Below are 16,130 nucleotides of genomic sequence, written 5' to 3'. Positions count from 1 at the left end.
TAAAAATAAAATAATGATTTTTATAAATTTATAAAAAAATGTCAAAATATTATTAATATTTAATAAGATATTATTTATCTGATATGAAATAAATAATTATAAATCTTATAATTAGTTATTTATTTTTGCTCATTTTATTGCAATTAGTAATCTAAATTATTAATGAATAATATTATATTATTTCGAATATTTATAATTAAATTAATCATAGAATATAAAAACGATTGATATGAAAAACATAGTTATAATGTATTCAATGGAAGCTTTAAAATATTCCACAGTGACTGACGTGGTATGTTAAGAGTGGATCGTGGATTAAACGAAGCGGTCACACCGTGGCCAGTTCTACGTAAATGGATTGCAGGTGGTGAAGAATTGATTATTTCACAAAGATTTTAATATTTTTTTTCTACATATTTGGTGAAAGAATTAATTAAACTCTACTAAAATGGTGTTGTTAACGATGATTGCAAGGATAATAGATGGTTTACCATTAGCAGCAACTATGCAAGAAGATGAACAGGTTAGAAATCTGTTATGATGAAACGTCAATTTATTCTTGAATTTAAAAAATTTTTTGATTTTTATTTATTTATATAACAAATCATTTTATGTGATTTTTCAAATATAATTATATAATTATAATTTATTTATAAATTATTAATTAAAATAATATATTAATATTTTTTATTAAAATAAAATATGCAACTATAAGATTTTTAATCAATTAAAAATTATTATTTTTTATTATTTTTATTGATTTTTTAATATGCTTATTTTCAGATTTGTATCAAATATTTTTCATATAAACTTAAATAATATTAATATTTTTAATTAATGTCATATGTTTATTAAATAAGTAAAAACGTTTTTATTTATTAATTATTTTTTAATTCTTTTTAGACAGGAAGAAGTATTTTGGAATATCAGAATCAAGCAAAAATGTTATTTAGAAGATTGGGACCTCAATCTCCAACTAGATGTACTATAGAAACAGGTCCATATTTATTCCAGTAAGTTTCTTTATGTTACAACCTATAAATTATATAATAATAAATTATCAGTTGTTTTAATTTACAGTTATTTAATTGAAAATGATGTATGCTATTTAGTATTATGTGAAAAGAACTATAGTAAACGGATTGCATATAGTTATCTTGAAGACATAGCACAAGAATTTCATTCATTATATGGTAGACGTGTTAATTCAGTTACTAGGCCCTATAGTTTTATTGAATTCAGTATGTATCACTTTTCTTATTCTATTTTATATTTTATATTTTATAATTTAATTTTTGTTCTATATTTAAGAAATTTTTTTTATTTTTTCAGATACATATATTCAAAAAGCAAAGAAAGTTTTTTTAGATGGTAGGTCAAGAAGAAATATGAATGCACTCAACAGCCAACTACAAGATGTGCAAAGAATTATGGTTCAAAATATAGATGATGTTTTGCAGAGGGGTACAGTTCTTTCAGGTAATAATATAATATATATATATTTTATATATAAAATTAATCTTATTTAATTTCATTAATAATCAAATTAAATATTTTTTACTGAATCATTTTACAGAACTAGATACAAAGACACAAAATTTGTCTATGTTATCACAAAAATATAAAAAGGATGCAACTTACTTAAATAGTAAGTCTATGTATGTAAAGGCTGTGGCTGGACTCGTTGCATTTTTAGTCTTCCTGTTATATTTTTTTATTCTTTAGTTCTTCAATTTATTTGATATATTAATTATTATCTAAAATTTGGTTTTTATCATTATTATTCCCCATATTGTTTTTTTTTTTTTGGGTGTAGCAAATATTTTTTTTCTGCGAATTTACTTTTTCATATAATATATTTAAATGTTAAGTCTATTTAAAATTAAAAACAATGTACATATATTGTATTCAGAGAAAAACTAGTCGCCAGGAATATAATGATATTGATATCATTCAAGATATGACTTTCATATATTATCATGCAGTAAATATAACAGTTCTTTACAAAATTAATACATTATTTGGTTTAATTTAGTAAAAAATAATATTAAGTATTCCATAAAAAATAGACAATATATACAATCATTGTTATTGTTATATTAAAAATTACGTTATTTTTTTATTTTATTTATAAGCTAAAAAAATATTACATTCAAGATTAAGACATTTTATCATATATATACATATATATATATATATATATATGATATATGAATAGTATATATATATATGATTTTACATAATTTATAAAATTCTTAATAATTTACTGTTTAAAAAACAGTAAAATAAAACAAATTTATTCCTGTGATTTTATTATTCTCTGAAATCTAAAAATATTAAATATATGCGTTTATGTATTTACATTTTTGGATGTGGAATCAATGACTCATTAATATTATTCTATTTATATATAATTCAGTTGTATTAATCAATTGAAATGTTGTATTTATATAATAAAAAAAAATTGAATTTGTATATTAATTCGAATTAAAAAGGAAAAAAAATCGATTTATCTATAAAATTTTACAATGTATAATAAAAAGATATTTTATTGTCCCATTTTAATTAATTCATCATAATTGGGAATATTAAAATTTGATAAACATTCATTGTTTCGATCATCATTTAGTTTTTCCTCTTCAGAATCGGAAAAATCAGAATTAAAAAAATAATTCACAGTTGAATTTTTTTCTTTTATATTTGTTTGATTATGTGTTTCTTTATTTTTTTTTAATATATTATTGTGAATAGTAGTAGTTTTTGAAATATTTTCATCTTCATCATCTATATAAAAGATTAATTCATATATTATAAAATGAATTATATTATAAAAAAAATTATAATTTTAAAAGATAATAATTATATATGAAAAACATACCCGTATCTATTATTTCATACATATATGAATGATCTTTCAAAATTACATATATTATTGGAAATTCAATTATAATTTTATTTTCTAAGTTTTCCTTTAATGAAAGTGTGATGTCCAATTCATAAAACCTAATCATTAATAATTTAGTCATTTTATTTAAAAGATTATAGAGATTAAATATACTTACTTTAAATTTGATTTTACAACTTTTTCTGCTTTCAAAAGAACTTTTATTCCATATAAACCAGCTGCTTGATAAAATTGTAATTTTTCATTTAAAGATATTCTTAGATTTAATTCCTCTATATCACTTTTATTTTTTACTGATTTAATAGGATATAAAATCTCTTCTAAAAGTGATGATAATCTTATGGATTCTAAAGCTCTGTAATAATTGCAATATTTATTATGATAATGAATCATAATATATATATATATATGAATCATATTATATAAATATGAAAAGAAATTTTACCTTTCTGTAATCCATTTCGTGCATTCTGCTTGAGGGAAAATCCATTCTATTCTCCAATATAATTCGTTACTTTTCCAATTTAAATATGTTGTATTATTTTTATGCCTACTAAAATGTTGTGGCATAAATTGTAAAGTAATATTCCTTTTGATTGCAGCTATTCTTAATTTATTCAAATGCTATAATAATAATATTTATAACATAAATCTTCCATATATATATAAAAAATACATATATAAAAGAAATAAATATTTTAACAAACCACTGGTAAATTGATTCGACGTGTACACTTTTTAAATGGATCTCTTTTCAATTGATCAACTGTTCTACCTACTTCTTCAAGAAGCCTATAATCTATAAAATGATAAATATTTAAAAAATTTGTTAATGATTTATAAAATTCAACTTACCGCTCAAAATATCTAAATCCGTAAATGATTTTAATGGTATAAATTTTGTTCTATCTCGAATACCATCACATTCTAATTCTTTTTTATGAATATTTATACATTGAAGACAACAAGTCCTAACCTCACATTTTGGACATGTATATTTTGCTTTATTTTCACCGCATACTTCACAATCTTCAATCCTATAAATAATAATACATCAATTTTAATATACATTCATAAGTTGAAGAAATTAAAATATAATTAATATTATTTTAATTGAATAATAATATCGTAATTTTAAAAATATCATACTTGACATTAGACGTGGCCATATTGAATATTGTCTTGTAAATCATTTACAGTTATATATAAATCATGTAATACTATTTTACTAATATTTAAAATCATTAATTATATGTAATATATAAAAATAGGATTATTAACAAAATAAATATTGTTATATTATAAGGTTTATTTATTTATATTTTTTATACATATTAATAGATAATATATATAAGCTAATTTCTTATAGTAAATTAAAATTGCATATATACATCAAAATATTGATAATTTAGCTCTATTTTTTCGTTGATCTTGTTCAACAGCAATACTTTTTTCAGATGCTCTTAAACTAACAAGTTCTTTTTGCTTCTCATTATATTTCATTATAATGTTGTTATAATGAACACTTCCTTTCGCATGTCTTGTCAATGATTCTTTTAATTTCGTCGATTCTCTTTCTAATCTTAAAATAGTTTCTCCAATTTGTAAACTTGCTACATTTAATTGTCGATTGGATTCTGTCTTGAGATTATTTTTACCTTTTGGAATATTTTTTTGTATTTCGTTTTTAGCTGCAAATGGAAATAATTATTTAGAAATTTAATAAAATAATTAGAATATAATTTAAAAAATATAGGACAATTTTTCTTAAACATACGTTTATCACCTAAAGTTGCATTTATAAAATTAAAGATATTATTTTCTTCTCGTTCTTTTTCTCTTTGATATTGTTTCTCTCTTTGTTGTTCCAATTTTTGTTGTTGTTTTCGCATTTTACGTTCCACAGAAAATAAATTTTTATCTCCACCAGCATTTTCTCGCAATTCCATACAATGATCTAAAAATAAATGTTTTTAATTAAATAATATATACATATTTATAAACAATATAATAATAAACAAATCATAATATATACCTAAAGATTTACCAGCTGGTAATACTGTTGCTTCAACTGGTTCTACTCTTCCATCTGAATGTTTTCCAAGTCCAGTACCTGCTACATATCCCATTTGAGCCATTAACTTGCTACCTATACCGCGTGTATATTTTTCCCAATTTCCTAATGGTGCATTACTTTCTACTGTCAAAAGAGATTTATGAACAACTTCTTCTTTAGAATATTCTGTTGAATCACTTTCACCATCACTATCTTCAGATGTATCTGACATCTCCAAATCTGCATCATCTATATAATAATGTGAAATAATTAAATGAAATAAATATGAAAAAATTAAATTTGAATATATAACTTTAATTAATAAAATACATACCAAGTGGTAAAAGATCTTGGAGGAAAACTTCCGTGATATTACCACTTGCTTCAAATTTAATTCTGAAGACATCTCCTTCTTTTTCAGGCATTTTTAATACAATACATCTATGCCATAACTGATTTTTTTGCTTTGCTAATACTCTACTACCCATTTTTATACTTTGAAAATCAGGCTCTCTATAAATAAAGATTTTGTTTTTGATTTTTGTTTGTATTTTCACTATTAAATATCAAAAGATCTATTTACCTATATTCTTGTATGCTAGATAATGATACTAATTCTCCATGTGAAAATCTGCAATCTTCATCAGAAAATTTACATTTTCCATCCAAATAATATGGACATGGAAGCATTTCTTTATGTGTTGGATTTAGAAAAAGTACTCTGACCTAGATAATAATTTATACTTAAATCCTTAGAACTATGTAATAAATGTAAATAAAGAAAGTTTCCTGTTATTTTTTAAAAGAATATTCAAATTAGTATTAATTTAAATCTAATTACAACTAATTCTTGTATTACCTTTATATCTTGCATATTTTTTATTTTTGTCCTATCATTTTGATAAACAGAGCATATCATAGCATTATGATAACCAATGCCACCCCAACTGCTACCATGGGGAGCTCTACATTTCATGCCTTCAAGCTGCCTCAACTCATCCTACAAGATGAACTTGCACCGTATAATTGTGTCATTTCTATGCCATATAGAATACTTGCATACTGACTTCTATATTATTTGAAGCTCCATCATCTTGTTTATCCTGTTCTTTATTCTCAGAATCATTTGAAGTTTTCTCCAGTTCTGCCTAATGAATTTACATCAAAAGAAATGATATAGAATTATTTTCTTAGGTCCCTTGTATCCTCTTCCTATTTCCCTTTTTTTGAAATGAAATGAAATTTAGAAAAGTTTTGGAAAAATCACCTTAAACAAGGCATATTCTTTTGCCAATGGATCGTCCATATCATCGCCGTCGACATCATCATCATCATCATCATCATCATCTAAATCTTCACTGGATGTTTCCACACCTTGTAAGCTTTCTTTTGTTAAAGTAATGAGTTCTTGTATGTCCGATTGTAAACTTAATAAATTTTCCCTATCCGCTTCTTGCGTAGTTACGGACAAGGTTGCTTGAACTTGAGCTAACTAATGTGGTTAAAAAATATTTAGAATACAGATATCAAAAAAATTTTAAATAATTAAAAGATTAATTATAAAAATATTTAAATTAAATTATAAAAATTAATTATAGAATTTATATAGAAGGTTATACTATTTTCTCGTAAAACATCGATGAAATTGATAATTCATACCTGTTGTTCATATTGCGCGATTGCTTCTCTTAAGCTTTCAGCGTCTGTCATATTATCTGTCATATTGTCTTACCCTGTATTGATTTAGAAATTCGTAAATTTGAGAATTCACAAAAAACAGTTTTGACAGTTTACATTCGGGTCCTTTCTATCCTGTATAATTTAACGATCGTAGCAGAGCATTTATACCAATATCAAAAGAATCTGATTTGAATACCCTAAATGTTCATGTCCATTACGTGGCGACATCTGAGCAAAATCATCACGAATTATATTTGAGATATATATTAGCAATCAATAGAAAAAAATTTTTTCGTTTTCAAAAATTTTAAATTTATAATGTTAAGAATTTGTTTATATAAATTTATAATAAGTAATAATATATCTTATATAATTTTAATTTAATATTGAAAAAAAATTGAGTTAAATACGTAAAAAAGAAATTACTCAACATCGCCTCGGTAGCGCAGTAGGCAGCGCGTAAGTCTCATAATCTTAAGGTCGTGAGTTCGATCCTCACCCGGGGCAAGAATTTTTTTTCAAATTATATAAAAAATATTATTTCACTTTCAATCATTTTTTTTACCAACGTATAAAGATATTATATTTTGAAATAAAGAAAAGTTATATATGATTTTGATTGTTTTCGATATCGATTATATATCTAATTTATATTTTTAAAAATATAAAAAAATACGATGATTTTAGTTACGTATATTTATATATAACGTTATATATTAAAAAATTGAAAAGATAGATGGTAAATATAAGAAATCAAGATAAGAAATAAGCGTTGAAAAAGACAGAAACGTACAGTTTTATAAACGAGAAACGGAGCAAAAGACAATTATGTAAATGTAACACTCGCCAGAGGGATTCGAGGCTTCTTGGAATTGAAATGTGGTAGTTAAAACGAGTTGTGAATTGTTTGTTGCCCTTTAGCGATACCACAATTTGCAAGCAAACAGCCCATTAAGCTGAAGTTGCCATAGCCTCTACCTTTAGACGGTGAATAGGTGTTGCGACCCCTTCGCTGGAATAAATCTACCGAAAGCGACGTTCATTTCCATCATATCCAACTACTATAGTTGTATATTTGTCTTATACAAAGAAAAGGTGTCGATATATTAAATTGATAATATTTTCAAACACGTTACCATACCATATTTTAATAATTTTTGATCATCGTTTCTACGTACGACATTTAAGCAATATCGTTTTCCTTTTTTTAAAATTTTTGAATATAAATTTCTTTAAAAACGAATTTAATAGTATATCGTGCATTTTTTGCACGATATCGCCATTGAATATCAATGTCGTGATGTGATTATATCTATTGAAATATGATTCAAAGATAATGAAATCGATCCATTGTTTATCGGTTTTTTCTCGTCGTATCTAAATTAATTTAAACGAGAATTATCTCATCGTTCGCTTATTTTTAATACAAGAAAAGTTGCAGAAGAAATTAATAATACGATATAAAACTATAAATCATATCATTGAATGATATTCAACGATGAGGATACGAGCGATCATAGATTATAGATTCACTTAAAAAAAAAAAAAAGAATTTTCAATGTTCAAGAAAGGAAAAAAATCGATAGAAAATATATAAAGAGAGGAATGTAGACGTAGAACGAATCTCCGCGTGATTTTTTGATCTGGTCGCACTTATCGTATTTTCAGGGTGATTATACGCCCGTGGATATCGGGGAAGCCGAATCGTGGAAGAAAAGGGAAAAGGTTGGCCGGCGAAGAGAGGGCGGATTCGCGTTTTCGCGGGTTATTTTATGCAACCGCTATGCATCCGTTACGTATAAATGCAGAGACGCGGCCCGATTTGCAGTTGCACAGCAGGCTCGTTGCAAGCGCGGTTGATTCCGCGTTGATTCAGGCTGTATTCAGTGCATCGAGCCCCGCGATGAAAAGGCGTTCCGCTTTCTGAATATATTCCAATTAAAAAGTCGGAGCTTCGTTACACTCGGCTCTGCCCGCGTGCACTCTACACCCTGCACCCTGCACCTTCTACCCGCTAGTACAGCCTTTCTCTTTCCCTTTCTCTAACCCTCTCTCTTCCTCCCCGCTCATCCTTCCTTCTCGCGAGATCCATCTTTACCTCCCCCGCAGCCAACCTCGTCACACCCGACTCCTTTTACTTCTGCTTTTTGCCTTCCACCAACGGAGCCGCGATCCCTTTTCGCTACTGCTGTGCAGTCAGCCATCCTGGCTTCCCTCACTTTCTTCCACTTCTCCCCCTCTCTCCACCGGTTTCTACAGCAATTACTCCGCCGCTTTTTTCCTAAAGAATTAGAAATGCCCAGGCTCACCAAGCTTTCTTCCTTCTTTCGCTCCTCCTTTGGGCGTTCGCCTCGCCCCTTTGCCCGTCCTTGATTATCGGTATCCGCGCCTACCCCTTACTTTCGAATTTTAACACGAGAGTTTCAAACGGATCTTTTCTCCGTTCTCGACGATTTTGATTTTAACTTATCGAGTAACATCGTGTAAAAGATATCCTATAAGTGTTTAAAAAAAAAAAAAAAGAAATGAATCTTTTCTCTAAAAATTTTTCCTTTCTTGCCACCCGAGTTCTTGAACGGTAACAACGGAATTGTTAATTACCGATCGAGAAACGCGTGGAAACCATGCGGCGAGTACATGTGTGAAAACGATCCGTTTGTAAAGAGAATCCCAGGGCGTGGGTCTTTGAAAAATATAGGAACGATTTCGAGGGGATGCCCCCCCGTGAAGTATTTAACGATGCTGTTCTCGGTCGGGTAAGAGGGAGACGCGCATCATAAACTGAAGAGGGATAAGAAGCGCGTGTCCAAGTGCCAACACGACTTACGCACGTATGCACGCGCGTCCACGGTTATTCGCTCAATGACAATACGCACGTGGCCGAGTGCACGCGACGCCACTTCTCTTCTATCCCAGGATATCTCGTTCGAGTATTTTCCTGAGCGATTCTTCGGATTTATCAGGGATCCTTGATCGTTTCAATACGTATAGCATGCATATACGATTTGAATCATTTATCGATTGGTAAATTACAGCCGTTTACACGATTGAAACGCACTCGAATGTGTGATATGAGGTATCTGTCTATAACCTGTTTATTCTATGTATAATGCGGTAATTTTATCGACTTTGTCGAGTCAATTTTTCAGTTTATTCGATCATTAATTGTAAAGCGAGGGAATATTTTGATCTTCGCAGCATCGAGGATAGTTTTGGTGATCAAATCTTTAGAGCATCTAAATAATTTACTTTAAAGCAATAAAAATAATTTTTATTAATCTTTAAATATCTTTCAATAAAATGATGTAAAAATATTTTTAATACGTAAAGCAGTTAACGGTTTAAGATTTGTCATATTGATATACGATATAAAAATTACATAAGTAAAATATGTAAATAGAAATTGATATTTATTGCATTTCCTATTATTTTATTGTAAGAATGTAGTAAAAGAATATTGATATGTTAATTATCCGTCAATTATGAGATAGGTAAATATAAATTACATACCAAATCTGAGAATTGCTTAAATTTTTCCTTTTCTATATTTCATATATTCTCTCTTCACATTATAATTATTGTATGTAACAATTAACTCAATTGATATCGATATATGATACATCGTTTCCCTCGAAACTCGTCAACGATTCTCAAAAATTTGTTTCGTAATTTTTCAAAAAATTATTTTTTCCCCGCGGAACCAGCACTCCGCTCTACTCGAGAAGAACGAGCTCGAGAAGTCACGTTAAAAGACTAAAATTAGAAGCTCGCGAGGAAACGAGGGACAATACGTGCGACGAGAAAATTATTACGAATAATATGCGATTCATCATAGCGAAGTAATTACGCGTGGGGGATTGACTTCTCTCTTCGTAAAGAATTTGAAAGGAGATGAAAAGGGGGAGGGACGAGTGAGAATCGCAAGAATTCTTCCTTCACTCGCGTGATTTCACGCTCGGCAACTTGTATCTCTGTTTCTTCTTCTTTTTTTTTTTTTTATTATCATTCGAGGATACAGACACAGAGGAAGAGTAGTTTCCCGGTTTACTTCATTCCCGAATGAATTCGAAAGAAGTGTTTTCCTCCCCGTGTTCTCTCCCCTCCCCCATTCTTCCTCCCATTTCGTTCCCCCGACGACTTGGATAGGAAGTCGACGACTCGCGTGTCGACTTCTCGTCGCCATCGCGCGACAATTTCTTCTTATCAAACGGAGGGGAGAGGGGGGGGGAGAGGCGGACGGCGTCCTCCACGAATCCTTTTAACTTTCCACGCGCCTTTTCCCCCATTTACGACCCCCATTCATTTTTCTGGAACGCAGCAGCGGGAAATCGATCTCGAAGGGGATCTGCGTTTCAGAGGAGGAAACACAATTTTACGTGGAGTGGTTTTTTATCGAAAAAAAAAAAAAAAAAAAAAGGAAGAAGAAAGAAAAGTGATTAACGCGAGATTCATTCGAAATTCGCTTAATGCAGTCTAATCACCCGTGTAAAGAGATCGTACACCTTTCTCCTCCCGATTTCTTTTATTCCTCTCTTTTCTTCACCAATTAACAAACGACCGGAGTCCAGGAGCGGAAGAAAAAAAAAAAAAAAAATCATCGTGACAATTGCCAGCGTGTATCTCTCCTCCTTCTCTCGCACGCAATTCTCGACACGTTACTTCTCGTCTCGCTCTTTCTCGTCGATTCCGTTCAATTAAATCCGTCAGCCAATTCCAGCCACGAGTGGCACCGGGTACTCGACTTGTATCGGTTTCAGCCAATTACTTTCCGCCGGGGTTGTTGCGAATCGGCTGTTTTTGGCCACGTGCCCATTGTCACGCGCGAATTGGTCTTCCTCGATACGGGCTCGTTACCGTTCCCGTTTCTTTCTTTCTTTTTTTTCATTTTCTAAATAAAAAAGAAGAGAAAAAGATAGATTTGCGGTTAGCCGATACGTGTGCGCTACTACTCGTCGCATCGTACTCGCCAGAGACAGGAAATCGATCTCGTTTGATCCATTTTTCACGCGCGGAAAAAGGTAATGAAAATAAACGAAGAATAAAAGAAAGTTTGGAGAAAAATTTTGGATGTACAGATCGAAGAGGATTAATCACAAGTGTTTTCTGTTCTGATATAATAATTTATTTTATCTACAAGAATCGTTCGAGTTGACGACTAAACTCGTCGACTAACTGGAGAAAGTTAAAATCGGTTACCAGCGTTAGCAAACTATATCTCTAAAAAAAAACGCGGTTCATCCCCCCGTTCGTCATTGCACACGTAATCTCAAGTAATTCTCCCTCCTTCTTCAACTCTTTACAATTACCCTAAGAGGAGTCTATGACACGTCTACTCGCTATCAGACTCACAACTAGACCCTCGTGCAACACGTTTCCCAACTTTCTTCCTCCTTGCCTAAAATTACAGTATATATATATAAATAACAAGCGAAAATTCACGGGCGATGAAATAATTAATCTCCAATCCCCTGGTGAAAAAACAAAGGAAGAAAACTACGACTACCAACTCCGTTCGTTAATTACATATGTACACTGTCTCGCATGCAGAGATAAATACACTGGAGAAATACAACTCCGTCACCACCCCTCACGCCCAGCCCCGTGAAACCATCTCCAAACTCCTCGTACATATCTCTCCACGCACTTCACTGTCTGCCGAGATCCTTCCTTCGTTCTATTCCCAGAACGAAACCGAATTCTTCTCCTGCACGATCATCCGCAGATCATCGATTCGACCAACAACAACTGCCGCGAACAACTCGGTGGCGAATTCGAGAATCTGGAGAATTCGGTGTGCTTCGTTCGATCCACGGAGGAGAGGTGGGCCCCGAAGCAGAAACGATCCTGGGACCGTGGCCTCACGCCGGGTTAGAGGGGGCATCCGTGGACGTAAGTGACGTTCCGGAAGAGGGCTGCGGCCGTGGAGAGGAAGGCGGCCGTGGAGGCGGTGGAGGGCGCCGGCGGCGGGGGCGGCGGGGGCGGATGGCTTTGGGTCTGGGTTTGAGCGTTGTACGGTGGACAGTAGGCGTCTATGCTGCCGTGGTGAAGGCCCACGCCTCGCACCAGCAACTCCTTCTCGACCGTCGCCTGGTGCCGGAGCTGCTCCAGCCGCAGCTGGTTCTGCCGCTTCCATTTCGTTCTGCGCCGAGAAACACACCCGTTTCCGGTTGATTTAACAAAGCGACATTTTAATAAAAGGCGGTGAAAGATCGGCTGGAAAAATCACCGAGCCTGATTTTCACGATACAGTAGAACAGTATCGATTATTTCGTTTGTCGGGATGAATTGTTTAATCGAGACGGATATTCTCTCAAATTTACCTTCTGTTCTGGTACCACGTTTTGACTTGGGTCTCGGAGAGGGACAAGGCGTCGGCCACGTCGCTTCGATCCGCCACGCTCAAATATTTCTGGCAGCGAAACTTTCGCTCCAGGTAGGCGAGTTGGGCATGGGTGAACGCGGTTCGCCTTCTTCTGGGCTTCCTGCCGCTGGGAGGGCCGCTGCTCGTTCCGCAGGACTTGCCAGACGTGGCCGGTGCCGGAGACGGCGAGAGAGCCGGCGGAGGGCTCTCCAATCTGGTGCACGGGCTGCTTCCAGGGTCGATCGTGTCCTCGGAGTCTGAATGGACGGCCGAATCGTCCTCGGAATCTTCTGGAAACGGTATATATCAGTTGCCTCGACAGTTGTCTGGACGAAAGAAAATTCAAGGGGAATCCGAAAATTTCGTGCCCCCATAAACGGATTCAATTAGCCGAACAATGGTAGGAAACGCGACTGATCGGTTTTCATCGCTTTTTGGCTTAAACGATCTCAATTAGGGGAACGATCGGTGTCTCGATCTCGGTTGGCCAATAAAGGCGCGACGAGGCGCAGCAGGCCGATGAAAATTCGGACTAACGAGAGCTAACGAATCCTTCCGCAGCCATCTGTAGGATCGTTTCGATTAATGGGGCGCCACCCTGCCGGGGCTCTGGACACCCTCGGGGCTGCGAATCTTGGCTAAAAATAATGGAGCCGCTCTGCGGGGCATCGCGTAACGAGGAGCCTGGCGATAGGCCACGCGACCTTTCGTCATGTGCAACGAAAATCTTGATTTTTTAATTATTCGTGTGTCTGGGATTCGCACGCGAATTATATATGATTCAAGGATTTTGGAATCGTTCTCTCGAGAAGCTTGGTTGAGTTGAATTTTTTTAAAATGAATAAAACTAAGATAAGATAGGATTGTTCAGTTGATATTGGTGCACGAGAGTCGGCTGAAAAATAATTTTCGTATACGAAAATAGCGTATTTTCTTTCTTTCGAATAGCGTTCGTGATTGTTTCATCCGTCAACGTTTCTCTTCGATTCTTTGAGAGAAGGAAGCGGGAAACCTGCCATCCGTTTCCTCGAAAAAACGATACCGTTCACAAAGTCGGAGCACATTTATCGCAGAAAAAATTCAGCCGATCCTCGTACATCCAATCTAAACGCTACGACTACTGTACAAAATTATTCCATTTTCTCAAACTCACCGTGCACCCGCTCGGACAAAACATCCCCCAGAAGATCCCTTATGAGAAACGACTTGTGCTCCTGCATCGTTACACCTCGTCGAACTTAAAAAAAAAAAAAAAAAAAAGGAACGAACGAGTGGAAACGAACGATTACAGATCGGCGCGAATCAGCTGAGTTGAATAAATCGGTCGTCGATGGCGCGAGAACACCTCGATCGCGTGCGGCTCGAGTCTCATGCTAACGTGTGGACGCTCGGCGTCGTTCTGGGGATCGTCGTCGACGACGGATGACCGGATGTGCCCGTCCAAAATGCCCGGTATCCACCTCGCCATCCTCTTCGACAAGCGCACGTTGCTCGATACGCGAGGTGGGGGTGGAGGAGGAAGAGTAACCCCGCGCCACCCCGCTCCAATTAATCCGCCCGTTTATTTTGAACGGACTGCCTAATGCTCGCGCGATTTCGCAGCCATTTTGGGGGTGGTGGCGCCATGCCACCCCCGTTTCACCGCCGCTCCGCTCCGCCCATTGGTCGAGCTAACTCGCCGCCGAGGGGTGGAGGCAGCCACCGCCACGCGACGATTGGTCGATGGAAAAAGGGGGTTGAACCCTGCGTGCCGACTCTTGTCCGAACGGCAAGGGCAGGAGACGACGAGAGCAAGATCGACGGGATATTTGGCGCACGCTTCTCGCGGAGAAGCGCATCGAACCCCCGAGAAACGAGTGGGAGAAAGTCATTGGCGAGCGATTACCGCGAAACGAGAGGAACAAATTGGATGTGAAACGTTCTATGCCGTGCTATGTAAGAGAAATCGCGTCGCGATATCGAGATTGTTCTCTCCCTCCCCCCTCCCGAGAAGAAGAACAGAAGGCTTAACCGCCACTGTTTTCCCCGCTTTTCCGACTTTTGCAAAGGAGGGATATCTATGAACACGGTATCGCGTGTATCCTTCTTCTTGCCGCGCCATCTTTCCTCTCCTCTCCTCTCCCCGTTTTCCACCTCGATTCCCCGTTTTTCCGCTCCTCTCCCCCTCTCGGGATCGGGAGGATACAGCTAACGAAGTCAATTTGCTGGGCGAAACCATCGGGTTCGAGGAAAGTGGCGCAAGGTGCAACGCGAATGCGGGGATGCATTTGCATAAATACGGTCCTCCGCAATTTGCACAACCCTCCGCTTCGTCATCTTCCGCGGCTAGTATGTGAGCGTAAATATGCATGATGCATAAAACCACCAATCCTCGACACCGCCTTTCAACCCTCCCCAGCTCTCGCAGCGCCCCGTTAGTCTATTCACCACGTCGCTACTTATCTTTCCTGGGGGGTCATTCGCGCGACTCTATACGGCCCCGCCGTGCTCTCTCTCTCTCTCTCTCTCTCTCTCTCTCTCTCTATTCCACGTACTTTCTATATTCTAAACATTTCACGTTCTGTATACAAATATATGGTATGTCATATCCGTTGAATTCTCCTCGATCTGGAATTAAAAAAAAAAAAAAAAAAAAAAAAGGGGGACAGGACGAATCCAACGCACTTACGCGGGGGAAAGGCCCTTTTAGATCGGAAACAGATCGCGCCAGGCTATTTCCTATTTCCTTAAAGCGTTGCTTAATTAACGAATTTCATGAATTACTCTTCGATCTCTGTTCGCTTTTATACGAGGGCACGCTCGCGTCTTCGTAATTTCTGTTGCAGCAACGTTGCGGCAGATCTTTTGAATACTGATAATATTATCGCGCGGACTGCGGATTTCGATGCGGTTAAAACGTAGAAAATGTTGCTTAAGGTTGTACGATATTGTTTTGTTCAAGTATATGTTTGTAACGTGTTTGTGAAATATCTTATCGAGAATACGATAAAACAATAATAGTTTCTTCAGGATTTAGATTGGAAAAAATTAATTTTTAAGCTTCGCGTTATAGTTTATTTATAATATAGATTGATTGGATTTGTTTTTGAAAAGAATTGGATGTAATTTCTTGGTTTTTTATGTTAAAA

General features: G+C 34.7%; 4 protein-coding genes and 1 non-coding gene across 5 annotated transcripts; 2 read left to right on the top strand and 3 right to left on the bottom strand.

Moving 5' to 3' along the window:
- The first annotated feature begins 214 nt into the window (after positions 1–214).
- Positions 215–2,526, top strand: Sec22 (vesicle-trafficking protein SEC22). Its single transcript, XM_003698522.3, has 5 exons — positions 215–523; positions 904–1,013; positions 1,081–1,241; positions 1,333–1,479; positions 1,577–2,526. Exons 1-5 carry the CDS (start codon positions 449–451, stop codon positions 1,723–1,725), a joined length of 642 nt encoding a protein of 213 aa, XP_003698570.1. The 5' UTR covers positions 215–448; the 3' UTR covers positions 1,726–2,526.
- On the bottom strand, positions 2,522–4,110 carry LOC100864291 (box C/D snoRNA protein 1). Its single transcript, XM_012493502.3, has 7 exons — positions 4,055–4,110; positions 3,761–3,942; positions 3,613–3,704; positions 3,351–3,529; positions 3,063–3,260; positions 2,879–3,003; positions 2,522–2,784 (listed from the first exon to the last, which is right to left on the bottom strand). The coding sequence occupies exons 1-7, from the start codon at positions 4,096–4,098 to the stop codon at positions 2,549–2,551; spliced, it is 1,056 nt and encodes a 351-aa protein (XP_012348956.1). The 5' UTR covers positions 4,099–4,110; the 3' UTR covers positions 2,522–2,548.
- An 84-nt stretch (positions 4,111–4,194) lies between these two features.
- Positions 4,195–6,875, bottom strand: LOC100869724 (zinc finger CCCH-type with G patch domain-containing protein). Its single transcript, XM_003698540.4, has 9 exons — positions 6,621–6,875; positions 6,229–6,453; positions 6,029–6,109; positions 5,821–5,961; positions 5,545–5,687; positions 5,296–5,474; positions 4,941–5,210; positions 4,683–4,862; positions 4,195–4,596 (listed from the first exon to the last, which is right to left on the bottom strand). The coding sequence occupies exons 1-9, from the start codon at positions 6,681–6,683 to the stop codon at positions 4,298–4,300; spliced, it is 1,581 nt and encodes a 526-aa protein (XP_003698588.1). The 5' UTR covers positions 6,684–6,875; the 3' UTR covers positions 4,195–4,297.
- Positions 6,876–7,075: 200 nt separating this feature from the next.
- TRNAM-CAU (transfer RNA methionine (anticodon CAU)) lies at positions 7,076–7,148 on the top strand. The gene has a single exon. It is a non-coding gene; the product is annotated as a tRNA-Met (tRNA).
- Positions 7,149–11,740: 4,592 nt separating this feature from the next.
- LOC100864413 (uncharacterized) lies at positions 11,741–14,453 on the bottom strand. The gene is made up of 3 exons (XM_003698858.4): positions 14,156–14,453; positions 12,962–13,292; positions 11,741–12,780 (listed from the first exon to the last, which is right to left on the bottom strand). Exons 1-3 carry the CDS (start codon positions 14,220–14,222, stop codon positions 12,510–12,512), a joined length of 669 nt encoding a protein of 222 aa, XP_003698906.1. The 5' UTR covers positions 14,223–14,453; the 3' UTR covers positions 11,741–12,509.
- Between the last annotated feature and the right edge of the window lie 1,677 nt (positions 14,454–16,130).

The sequence above is a fragment of the Apis florea genome, unplaced genomic scaffold, assembly GCF_048593485.1.
Source record: "Apis florea isolate Af1SG1 unplaced genomic scaffold, ASM4859348v1 contig_3517_pilon, whole genome shotgun sequence".
In the NCBI taxonomy this organism is placed as follows: Eukaryota; Metazoa; Arthropoda; class Insecta; order Hymenoptera; family Apidae; genus Apis; species Apis florea.
This window is presented reverse-complemented; position numbering and strand designations above follow the sequence as displayed.

What these genes read in the sequence shown, in the direction of transcription:
- Sec22 (XM_003698522.3), top strand. Translation starts at nt 449, where the DNA reads ATGGTGTTGTTAACGATGATTGCAAGGATAATAGATGGTTTACCATTA. An exon ending in CTATGCAAGAAGATGAACAG is followed by an intron (nt 524 to 903) that starts GTTAGAAATCTG and finishes AATTCTTTTTAG; the next exon opens with ACAGGAAGAAGTATTTTGGA. An exon ending in ACAGGTCCATATTTATTCCA is followed by an intron (nt 1,014 to 1,080) that starts GTAAGTTTCTTT and finishes TTTAATTTACAG; the next exon opens with TTATTTAATTGAAAATGATG.
- LOC100864413 (XM_003698858.4), bottom strand. Translation starts at nt 14,222, where the DNA reads ATGCAGGAGCACAAGTCGTTTCTCATAAGGGATCTTCTGGGGGATGTT. An exon ending in TTTGTCCGAGCGGGTGCACG is followed by an intron (nt 13,293 to 14,155) that starts GTGAGTTTGAGA and finishes TACCGTTTCCAG; the next exon opens with AAGATTCCGAGGACGATTCG. An exon ending in ACGTGGTACCAGAACAGAAG is followed by an intron (nt 12,781 to 12,961) that starts GTAAATTTGAGA and finishes TTCTCGGCGCAG; the next exon opens with AACGAAATGGAAGCGGCAGA.
- LOC100869724 (XM_003698540.4), bottom strand. Translation starts at nt 6,683, where the DNA reads ATGACAGATAATATGACAGACGCTGAAAGCTTAAGAGAAGCAATCGCG. An exon ending in TCGCGCAATATGAACAACAG is followed by an intron (nt 6,454 to 6,620) that starts GTATGAATTATC and finishes TAACCACATTAG; the next exon opens with TTAGCTCAAGTTCAAGCAAC. An exon ending in CCAAGATCTTTTACCACTTG is followed by an intron (nt 5,211 to 5,295) that starts GTATGTATTTTA and finishes ATTATTATATAG; the next exon opens with ATGATGCAGATTTGGAGATG.
- LOC100864291 (XM_012493502.3), bottom strand. Translation starts at nt 4,098, where the DNA reads ATGATTTACAAGACAATATTCAATATGGCCACGTCTAATGTCAA. An exon ending in GGATTTAGATATTTTGAGCG is followed by an intron (nt 3,705 to 3,760) that starts GTAAGTTGAATT and finishes ATCATTTTATAG; the next exon opens with ATTATAGGCTTCTTGAAGAA. An exon ending in ACGAAATGGATTACAGAAAG is followed by an intron (nt 3,261 to 3,350) that starts GTAAAATTTCTT and finishes CAATTATTACAG; the next exon opens with AGCTTTAGAATCCATAAGAT.